This window comes from Pecten maximus, chromosome 4 (assembly GCF_902652985.1).
Source record: "Pecten maximus chromosome 4, xPecMax1.1, whole genome shotgun sequence".
NCBI classification, from domain to species: Eukaryota; Metazoa; Mollusca; class Bivalvia; order Pectinida; family Pectinidae; genus Pecten; species Pecten maximus.
The window spans coordinates 15,385,571-15,397,729 of record NC_047018.1 but is presented as its reverse complement, the minus strand read 5'-3'; the positions used below and the strand labels follow the sequence as shown (position 1 = coordinate 15,397,729).

General features: G+C 37.7%; 1 protein-coding gene across 3 annotated transcripts in view; it reads right to left on the bottom strand.

The window, feature by feature from the left end:
- The window catches only part of LOC117325344 (excitatory amino acid transporter 3-like), a 37,941-nt gene that overhangs the window by 6,690 nt on the left and 19,092 nt on the right, over positions 1-12,159 (bottom strand). For 2 of the 3 annotated variants that reach the window (XM_033881490.1, XM_033881491.1), the window contains exons 5-6: positions 11,159-11,345; positions 1,613-1,846 (exon numbers count right to left, since the gene is read on the bottom strand). In XM_033881490.1, coding sequence (XP_033737381.1) covers positions 1,613-1,846; positions 11,159-11,345 — 421 coding nt within the window. The remainder of the gene's footprint in view (positions 1-1,612; positions 1,847-11,158; positions 11,346-12,159) is intronic. The other variant, XM_033881492.1, reaches the window with a different exon arrangement.

Genomic DNA, 12,159 nt, shown 5'->3' with positions numbered 1-12,159 from the left:
TTTCAGAAAACATACCACTAGTGAGGAAAATCAAATTATAATCCGTCTAAATGTATGAGGAGTTTTTCAAGGGAGATTGCTTGAACGGTTATGGAGTTATAGCCCGGAAAAGAATCTCGGACGGACACACGGACGGACGGAGCCCATATTAATATCCCCCGCAAACGCGTTTCGCGGGGGATAATAAGAGTTGTATTTTGTCTTATCAAAGAAAAGCACAAGACACTTAAGCTAAAGACAAATCAATCATCATAAAGGAAGGCGATAAGGGTGGCGCTGTTGTCATTATGGATACTGAATGTAAAGGAAATGCTATCTAATGAAGAATGTTATAATGTTCAAACCTACAAAAACAAATATTCAATTTGATCAGTAGAGAAGGTGATAAACTTCATGAGGAAGAAAAAGATTATCTTGCTAATTTCTCAAAATTCAGACTGATCTTCTTTGGTCCAAATAGTGTGACCCAATTTTTAAATAATATTTCTAAGCCCCTTTGCTTAAAGAACCTAGTTCTGTTAGGTTATTTTGATTTTTTAACAAGGCAACCAAAAGAAGTTCGCCAGGAGTAAATTAATTCCGTTTGATGTGGTCAGTGTATATACTAACATCGCTACAGAAATCGGTTTGAAAGCCGTAAAATTAAAGTTGAAAATACATCCAAATATTATTGAGAATCAGGTAAATAAGGGCTATCTAGAGGGAATTCTTTTATAGAAATGTTGAAAAAATAGACCAAATGCAAGCGGAAAATCTTCATATCTATCAGATTTCTAGATATTTTAAAATTTAGGCAGTCCGAAAAAATGACGTTTTTTATCGGAAAATATATATTACCTCCCCTGGTATACAATATACTACGGAGTGAAGTTCAGTGAAACTGTCGTTTCTAGAAACTTAATATTCCATTAAGTCTAACTTTCTCTTGATATCGTTTGTCGGTGATAAAACACTCGAAAGTTAACGCTTGGAGAACTTAATCCATTATCTACACAATCGCATTATCCGCGTGAAATTGTAGACCACGGGATAGAAAGAGCTAAGAAAGAAGGACAAATTCAGTTGCACACATAGAAAAAAACTGTTCCTGTAGTATTATCTCTTTTGTAAGTACATACAACCCAAGCAATTATTTGCTATTGTTAGAGGTAGCGAGGATTTTTTGGAAACAGCTTAAGAATGTAATTTATTCTCAATAAAAAGAAAATCATAAATTGTAAACGTCAACGGAAAAATCATAAGCGTATTTATGTACATAAAAATTTAACTCATAAGAGAAACATCTGTCAAAAAATGGTGCAAAAGCGATGTAAAACATGCGATAAGATTTGCAGAATCATTGTTACATTTGCTTCTTTACACCAATCTTTTCCTGTCAATTTCTACATAGGTTGTCTGCCGAAATCGTGCAAAAACGTTTTAAAATAGTACCCAACGTCAGATTTTTTTCAACTGGCGTTTAGAGACGAGACATAGATAAATCCAACCATTTCAGGATTATCTTATATGAAAAATACAGAAAGGTGTTTGTTATAATTGTAATCAATATAATGCGACCAACCATATCCGAGGTGCGATAAGAAGCTTTGTAATGATACCACATTATTTTTACCTTGAGGACGATCCAAAAGCAGTCACAAGAGCCCTTGACATGTTCTTCATAAATACAAACGGATTTTTTCTTGTCACTAAGAAATACATAGTCGGAATGGTAACAAAGCCATGTAACAGGAAGCAAACCAGTACTGTAGGTATAAAGACAGCAAACTCCTGGAGGGCTTCCATCGGCCTTTCTATCTGCACTACAACCGCAGCTATCAGGAACAGTAGCCCAACAGGGGTAAACCTTGGAAAACATGAATAGAAAACAGTATCAACAAATTGACGATGTTTCATCTGTGCTCGCAATTATTCTCCTACAACATTTGCCCAAGCTATCGTCGATATAGTCAACGATGTGGATACATAGTTTTTCCACTTCTTCGTAAGTAAAAGCCACCTAAAAGCAGCAAGCTCTGTTCAATCAAAAACTAATCTAACAAAACAACACAACAAGGTAATGGCGGAAAACTGGCTCACCTTTATGAAGGTGGCCGAAGTATTTTATTTTTAAATATGAAGTTTTTTCTTAAAATTTTCAATAAAATTAAATACTTTCCAAAGACTAGTTTTTTGAGTGAAGGTGCGGCCTTAAAAAAGCGCCGCAACTATTAATCATAAAACAAATTACTTAAGAACACAACTGACATAAGAGAACACAACTGACATAAGAGAGATACATGACAATTATTAATATTGTTGTTTACTAAACACATAGAAAAAGGTGTACATGACAATCATAAGTGCACAACTTCATGTTCAAACAAACACCAATCACTGGGATGGGTAGGGTGGGAAAAAACAAATGTTTTGATCGAATTAAAATGGCGTCTGAAATTTTTTTTCTGTCAGCCTGAAATGGCTTGTGCGCAGACTCATCGCTCAAACCAAATCACGTGACATGATCAGCCAATCAAATATTAAATAATATCATCGAACGCGGGAAATACGAATCGTGTAAAAAATCGTCTATTACATAGACTCTTTATTTTTCCACTTCTTCGTAAGTAAAAGCCACCTAAAAGCAGCAAGCTCTGTTCAATCAAAAACTAATCTAACAAAACAACACAACAAGGTAATGGCGGAAAACTGGCTCACTTTTATGAAGGTGGCCGAAGTATTTTATTTTTAAATATGAAGTTTTTTCTTAAAATTTTCAATAAAATAAAAAATTTCCAAAGACTAGTTTTTTGAGTGAAGGTGCGGCCTTAAAAAAGCGCCACAAAGCTTCATATTATCTCCAAAAAATATCTTGATCATTCTTTACTATATGAAGCTGCCGCCACCCTTGCAGTTATTAGGTTATTTCTACAGACTTGACTCAAATAATTTGGTTTGGTTTATTGTCCTATCAACAGTTATGTTCATTTAAGGTAGCAGACCACAGACACTGCCTGGTCATTGGGTGTTTTTTTTTTTTTTTTTTTTTGTAAAAAGCAATTAACTCCTGTATGATGATATGCATTAAAAATGTGTGTGTGTGTGTGTGTGTGTGGGGGGGGGGGGGGGGGGGGGTCCATTTAAGGATGGTCTCCCGTGCGTGCGTATGTGTGTTTTGGGAGGCCGCAGCATGTTCGTGTTAAGTCTCCATGTGATAGGCCGGAACTTTTGCCGATTTATAGAGCTACCTCACTGAAGCATACTGCAGAAGACAACCAGCAGGACACCCCACCCGGTCACATAATACTGACAATAGGTACACCGCAACCTGCCATTTTGTTATCGGATACAACGTTATATGAAATAAAAGTGGAAATAAAATGCCTTTTAATACGTAATATGTTTTATTAAGGGACATTTTTTGTTGTTGTCGTGGTTGCCAGATGTTGTTTGCAAGCATTAACAAAGACAAAAATTAAAAAAAACCCATTAAACACATTTAGGGCACCGCTGATATCGCTCTTCGATTTCTTACCTCATTACCGGCGCGTCGCGTGCGTCATTTTTCATTGGCGGACCGCGTGTTGCGCTTTTCAATGCCATTGCGTTAAATGAGCCCACTTTCGTTTTCTCTAGAGACATAAAACAAATGCATGCCGACGATTCGTATTTTTCAACGGTAGTTTTCGTTTTCTTGTATCTTGTGACTTTCGATTCGAGATTGCTGTTGAAATACTTTGATCGATCGTTTTTATACAGTTGTGTGATCGCACAACGCTCCAAAAACATCGTGCGCACAAATGTGCGATACAAACCGCACAACTGTGCGATGTAAACCGCACGGCTAACGATAGGGTTATAAATATTACGGAATAACTAGTTATACGAAAAGATACACGAAACAAGAGATCCCAGAGGGATCTTGGCGCCCACCATTGAATGATCTTCATAGGTTCCATGTCAGATTGATCTTTTCTCTACTTTTCCCTTCATTTTACTAATCTGTGCAAATTGAGACATCCTTCCAGTACTTTTCAAACAAGGGAATCCTAGCTATATAAGAAATTTGAGATTTAACGATAATGGCTGTTTGTTTGCCAGGTTGTTTTCAGGACAGACTGGTCCAAAAATGCAATACAAGGGACCAAGGGGAACCTACTTATGAAATTTGAGAAAGATCCATTCAGTACTTTCTCAGAAATAGCGATAACAATCTTCAATTGTCAAAATCCAAGATGGCTGCCTGTCGGCCATGTTGTTTTCCGATTGGTCTCAAAACGCAATATGCATAACTAGGCACCAAGGGGAACCTTCATATGAAATTTGAGAAAGATCCCTTCAGTACTTTCTCAGAAATAGCGATAACAATCTTCAATTGTCAAAATCCAAGATGGCTGCCTGTCGGCCATGTTGTTTTCCGATTGGTTTCAAAACGCAATATGCATAACTAGGCACCAAGGGGAACCTTCATATGAAATTTGAGAAAGATCCCTTCAGTACTTTCTCAGAAATAGCGATAACAATCTTCAATTGTCAAAATCCAAGATGGCTGGCTGTCGGCCATGTTGTTTTCCGATTGGTCTCAAATCGCAATATGCATAACTAGGCACCAAGGGGAACCTACATATGAAATTTCAGAAAGATCCCTTCAGTACTTTCTCAGAAATAGCGATAACAATCTTCAATTGTCAAAATCCAAGATGGCTGCCTGTCGGCCATGTTGTTTTCCGATTGGTCTCAAAACGCAATATGCATAACTAGGCACAAAGGGGAACCTACATATGAAATTTGAGAAAGATCCCTTCAGTACTTTCTGAGAAATAGCGATAACAAGAATTGTTTACGGACGGAGGGACGGAGGGACGGACGACGGACCACGGACGCAGGGCGATTTGAATAGCCCACCATCTGATGATGGTGGGCTAAAAATTGAAACTATGATATAAGATGGTCGCTTTTATATATACGTGCTGCATAACAATTGTTTTTATTCATGGAACATGTATGACCTGTATGATAAAACACTTAATGATTTGCGAATTTAATCAAGAGAAAAGGCTCATACACAGGCTAATAAAATGTTGTACTTGTCATCGAAAAACTGCCCTGCAGGTAGGGCGTAAGAATTGTACCTGCTGCCCCCAATGCATGATCGTAAGAGGCGACTAAATTTGGGATCTTATCTTTTCTCTTCTTAACAACTTTCTTCTTCCTAATGTCTCCCTTGACAATGCCTCACTTTTGGCCTTTAGTTGAGCGTTCGCCCCTGTGAGGAAGGCTTTGGGTTCTGTCCCCTGGCCGAGACATACAAGAGTCTTTAAAAATGGTAGTTGCTACTCCTGCTTAGCGCTCAGCGTATTTGGAGTGGAACGACTGGTTCGCCCGTTGTCAGTATAATGTGACCGGGTGGGGTGTGCTGCTGGTTGTCTTCGGCAGTATGCTTCAGTGAGGTAGCACTATAAATCGGCAAAAGTTCCGGCCTATCACAAGGAGACTTAACACGAACATACCGCAGCCTCCCAAAACACACATACGCACTCACCACACGCATGCATGTCGCACGCACGGGAGGCCGTCCTTAAATGACCTTAGCTGTTAATAGGACGTTAAACAAAATAAATCAAACCAAACCAAACCAAAGACATCGAAAAAACAAAAATTGAATGAAACAAGGAGTAGAGCTTGAAAATAAAAATCAACAAATAATATCACTGAATAAACAATTATCAAAACTAACTGACCAACTGAATACTTTTGAGGAAGAAAATAAAGATATGCCAACAAAGTAAAATTATACTAATAGATATACTGATCATGTCAGGTCATGTGTTATGGAGTTACATGGGATGGATATACCAACAAACAAAATATCAAATGTAATAAAATCTGTAAGTGATTCGATATTTCATGCAGAGTGTCATGTTCCTTCAAGAACAATTCAAAACATATGTGATGAAAGCCATGTTGTCGCTAAACAGCATGTTAGTGAGGTTTTGAGTTCAGCAAATAATTATGATATTTTTACCGATGGAACAGGGAGGGATGGAAAAAAAGTACTTAATGCCGGAATTCACACTAAAGATTCAACGCTGGTGTTTGGATTTAAGGCAGTTGCACGTAAAGATAGTCAAACTGTTGCAAACGTATTCAAAGACTTTATTACAGAGCCTGCAGAAATGATACATTCATCCGTCAATTCAATATTTTCGTCCTTGGCAGCTATGATGTCAGACATATCAAGTGTTATGAAAAAGGCAAATAAGATTTTAGATGAATGGAGAACTGAGCAATTATCTACAAATTGTGAAAGTGAAAATGAAATTACACGGTTAAATTTCTTTTATTGTTCAGCGCATGTGTTGTTGGGATTCCATAATGAAATTGTTACATGTCTTGAAGGTATAAAACACAATCATATTGGTAGGGATGCAAATGCTAAATTACGAGATTCAGTAACTCTTCGGAACCTCCAGCTGTTCGACTTATCAGAACAGCTTCTGAATTTTTTTTGGCCCAGATGAGATGAAAAAAATGGATGTCGTCAGCAATGGCTAGCGTACATGGCCATCAACAATAAAAGCAGTAAAATAATTAATTATCGCGGAAATCGATTCAATAATATATTTACTGGTGCTGTGGCTGTCCATCACCATGCTTCGGATATTAAGGATTTTTTAAGTAATTACACGGAGTCACCAAAAATGAAATTGCAATCTGTTTTACTAGATATGTCATCATCTGAGGTATTGTCACAGGTTGCTGCTCTGGCTCTTCTGTCTGTCGTCGTTGCAGATCCATTTTGAGATTTGATAAATAGCAGTGAACATTATTTAGATTTATATAAATACATTGGCCCTTTACACCAAAAACTTAAAATATGGTTTGAAGCACCAGATGCCTTGTTACAAGACGACATGGCACCAAGTTTTGAAAATTTTCCACACAGTTCAACTGGTTATACAAATGTTTTAGCGACATGTAAGATTCTGCCAGATATTACGAAAAATTTAAAATGTATTTGTACAAGTTTAACTAAAGTTGTAGAAAGGCAGCTTAAAGACCAGCTTCCTTCTGGGATGTTTGGAGAAGCTTCTAGCATCCTCGAACGCAATAGAACTCAACAATTTGGTTTGGTTTATTTTGTTTAGCGTCCTATCAACAGCGAAGGTCATTTAAGGACAGCCTCCCGTGCGTGCGACATGCATGCGTGTGGCGAGTGCGTATGTGTGTCCTGGGAGTTTGGTTTGGTTTATTTTGTTTAACGTCCTATTAACATCTAAGGTCATTTAAGGACGGCCTCCCGTGCGTGCGTCGAGTGCGTATGCGTGTCTTGGGAGGCTGCGGTATGTTCGTGTTAAGTCCCCTTGTGATAGGCCGGAACTTTTGCCGATTTATAGTGCTACCTCACTGAAGCATACTGCCGAAGACACCCAGCAGGACACCCCACCCGGTCACATTATACTGACAACGGGCGAACCAGTCGTCCCACTCCTTGTATGCTGAGCGCAAAGCAGGAGCAGCAACTACCATTTTCAAAGTCTGGTTTGGTTTATTTTGTTTAACGTCCTATTGACAGCTATTTTTAAAGACTCTGGTATGTCTCGGCTAGGGGAAAGAACCCAAAGCCTTCCTCACAGCGACGAACGATTAACTAAAGGCCAAAAGTGAGGCATTTTCAAGTTAGGAAGAATAAAGTTGTTCAGAAAGAAAAGACAAGATCCCAAATTTAGTCGCCTCCTACGATCATGCAATTGGGGCAGCAGGTACAATGCTTACGCCCTACCTGCAGGGCATTGTTTTAACACCTAAAATAAAGAAATTGGTTCCGAATGTTATATTTTCGGATTTTCCGAAAGTGTGTACCTTTACACCAGAAATTTAGTTTTGCCTACAGCGATGAAGGTGAAGGTAAGATTGCGGAAAAACTTAATGTACAACAGATGTCCAAAAAAAGACCAATTCTATCATTGAGATAAGAGATATTTAATTTCTAAAAAGGGACTTATCACACGCATGCATGTCGCAAGCACGGGAGGCCATCCTTAAATGACCTTGGCTATTGATAGGATGTTAAACACATAAAACCCAAAACCGAGCCTCCGTGAAGTTGAACATCATCTGGCAAGTTAGCGACTCTGATCTGACCGGTTTGACATGGAATCTGTTTCGCAAGAATTGTCCTTGGAATAATTTTCTCCTACTATCAAGACGACATTTATAATTTAAGAGCTGATACTCTTCTGAACAATCGAGTATATCCGGTACTTGTTCAACGCGCATTACTTCAAATGATATCGGTATGTCTGCGCAGAAAAAATGCTTTAATTTTAAACAATCATACATTGTGCTATTTTGAAAATTTTACATCTTCACACATAAATTGAATATATGATAACGCCAATTTGCTTTGGCAAAAATATTTAATTATGTATAATGACATCCTTCCCGCGCCATATACCGCTGCCTCCCAAAATACACATACGCACTCACCACAGCCGCCAGGCCGTCCTTAAATGACCTTCGCTGTTGATAGGACGTTAAACAAATAAAACCAAACCAATTATACATAAAATATGACAGATTATGAGCAAGACAGCGTTATTGAATGACTTATTGTCATACACATGTAAACAAAGTAGCATCATCAAAGTCAAAATACAGTACAATACAAAGCAGGCCCCTGATGAATCGGGGATTTTTTTTCTGCATCTTCTAATTAACAGAAACTGAAAAGATCAAAATGTATCTTCTGCCCCATAATTTTTCCTTTCTTTCCTCACTATTGTTATCTTGTGTTTTGATATCAAACTCCATGGTTAGTTGGTTACCTCATAAAGATGCAGAACACCACCCCAGTTTCATTATTCTTTGATAGTAAAAACATCCTTCATATATCTCCTGTGCTGATTAATAATAGTAGCGTTGTCCACTCTAAAAGAATTAACTTGCTACATCAGAATTAGAAGTGTTGGATTGGCTCGCAGGTTATCAGACTAATTGTGAATGAAATGGGTGACTAGTTGATATCAGCATTTTTAGCCCACCATCATCAGATGGTGGGCTATTCAAATCGCCCTGCGTCCGTGGTCCGTGGTCCGTCCGTCCGTCCGTCCGTAAACAATTCTTGTTATCGCTATTTCTCAGAAAGTACAGAAGGGATCTTTCTCAAATTTCATATTTAGGTTCCCCTTGGTGCCTTGTTATGCATATTGCATTTTGAGACCAATCTGAAAAAAACATGGCCGACAGGCAGCCATCTTGGATTTTGACAATTGAAGGTTGTTATCGCTATTTCTCAGAAACTAATGAGGGGATCTTTCTGAAATTTCATATGTAGGTTCCCCTTGGTGCCTTGTTATGCATATTGCATTTTGAGACCAATCTGAAAAAAACATGGCCGACAGGCAGCCATCTTGGATTTTGACAATTGAAGTTTGTTATCGCTATTTCTCAGAAACTAATGAGGGGATCTTTCTGAAATTTCAGATGTACTTTTCCCTTGGTGCCTAGTTATGCATATTGCATTTTGAGACCAATCTGAAAACAACATGGCCGACAGGCAGCCATCTTGGATTTTGACAATTGAAGTTTGTTATCGCTATTTCTCAGAAACTAATAAGGGGGTCTTTCTGAAATTTCATATGTAGGTTCCTCTCAGTGACTAGTTATGCACATTGAATTTTGAGACTAATCGGAAAACAACATGGCCGACAGGCAGCCATCTTGGATTTTGACAATTGAAGTTTGTTATCGCTATTTCTCAGAAACTAATAAGGGGGTCTTTCTGAAATTTCATATGTAGGTTCCTCTCAGTGACTAGTTATGCACATTGAATTTTGAGACTAATCGGAAAACAACATGGCCGACAGGCAGCCATCTTGGATTTTGACAATTGAAGTTTGTTATCGCTATTTCTGAGAAAGCACTGAAGGGATCTTTCTGAAATTTCATATGTAGGTTCCTCTTAGTGACTAGTTATGCACATTGAATTTTGAGACTAATCGGAAAACAACATGGCCGACAGGCAGCCATCTTGGATTTTGACAATTGAAGTTTGTTATCGCTATTTCTCAGAAACTTATGAAGGGATCTTTCTGAAATTTCATATGTAGGTTTCCCTCAGTGCGTAGTTATGCATATTGCATTTTGAGACCAATCGAAAAACAACATGGCCGACAGGCAGCCATCTTGGATTTTGACAATTGAAGATTGTTATCGCTATTTATCAGAAATTGCTGAAAGGATCTTTCTGAATTTCATTTGTAGGTTGCCCTCTGTGTCTAGTTATGCATATTGGATTTTGAGACCAGTCAGAAAACAACCTGGCTGACAGGCAGCCATCTTGTATTTTGAAAATTGAAGTTTGTTATCGCTATTGTACAGAAAGTACTGAAGGGATTTTTCTCAAATTTCATATGTAGGTTCCCCTTGGTCCCTGGTATTGCATTTTGGGACCAATCGGAAAACAACATGGCCGACAGACAGCCATTATCGCTAAATCTTAAATTTTATATATAGGTTGCCCTTGTTTGAAAAGTACTAGAGGGCTGTTTCTGAATTTACACAGATTGGTAAGACTTAGAGGAAGGGAAAAGTAGAGAAAAGATCAACCTGACATGGAACCTATAAAGATCATTCAATGGTGGGCGCCAAGATCCCTCTGGGATCTCTTGTTTATATTGTTTTCCTTTTAACATTCTAGTTGAAGTTTTGTGTTTTCTTTCAGTGGATGTAATCTGGTGATGTTTGGCCCTAGATGACTCACATTGTCGACGGGTCGTAAAACAATACAATACAGGACGAGATACCCTATTGGATGTCGTGGGCGGTATTATTCATTGAGACATGCCTTTGTGCTTCCACAAGAAGGCAAACATGGAAATACCACAACCTCCAAAATACATGCACTCACAGCACACATGCATCTCTTGCTCTTGTGACCTGACGTCCTGACTGCAGTATCCTTCAGTGAGGTAGCAGTATAAATCGGCTAAAGTTTCTGACAATCATAAGGAGACTTAACAGGAAGATACCGCAGCTTAAATGGCATTAGCTGTGGATAGGACGTTAAACAATAATAAACCAAATCAAACCAATTTCTGACACAGGCGATGTCGTCAATACATAACTATAGCTGTTTTAAGGCGTAAAAACAATACAAGAACAAAGCAAAACTTACCAAACAAATATCAAAATTAACCGCATCATGGCCTGATACAAACTCTGGAAGAAGTCTACAAGAGGTTTGGCCTTGTCTTCCATACTGGAGAGTACACATCCAATAAAGATAGAGGCTACAATTAGTCCGAGCATGTTGGTCCCCGGGATAGATATAACCTTGATGACGTCGGTAGTTGTGAAGTTAACTGGAATAGGGAAAAGTTAGGAATTAAGTCAATATTGGGGACAATCGTTCGGTGTAATTAAATATTTAAGTCTTAAATCACTAAAAATGAAATCGTAATGCTTATATTCAAGGATATGAAAGGCAGTTATTTTCTGTTAGATAATGTATTAAGGTTTTAAAGAAAATGATATTTTTCCAACATGCCTTCCTGTAATAACTGAATAAGTAACCATCAAAATCATTTGTTAGTTACTTTAACAGGTATTGATATATATAGTTCTGTACTGTTTTCAACATTATTCTTTCTTGCCTGTAACAGAAATTCTTTTATCGCATTTTTGCCTGTGAAATTTAGAAATTTATCAACTTAATAAAACTTTTGCAGTGAAAATGCAAGTTGTTCGGTTTTGACCAATCACAGCGAACCTTTGTATTCACCTCATTCAATTTTTCCAATTGAAGCAAAGATAGATAAATTGGTTATTTTGCTGTAATTCTGAAATGTTCAGACTAGATTTTGACAAAATACTCACTTGGCGTTAGCTTTTCGTCCGATAACAGCAGAAAACGATTAAATTGCGTTGAGCAGTCCTTTCAAAATGGCGCCGTCAAGTTGACATGGAGTAACATCACAAAGAGATGACGTCAAGAATTATGTTACCGATTCACTGCACTTTTTGACACTAGTAATTTTTCGATTTTTTAACTTTTGTTTTTATGTATATAAAATACGATAAAAATAATTACACGAAAAATATTGAAATATTTTATATATTAAACGGAAAACCATTCAATATCTTCTATATCTTAATATTACATTTTGTATATCGGAA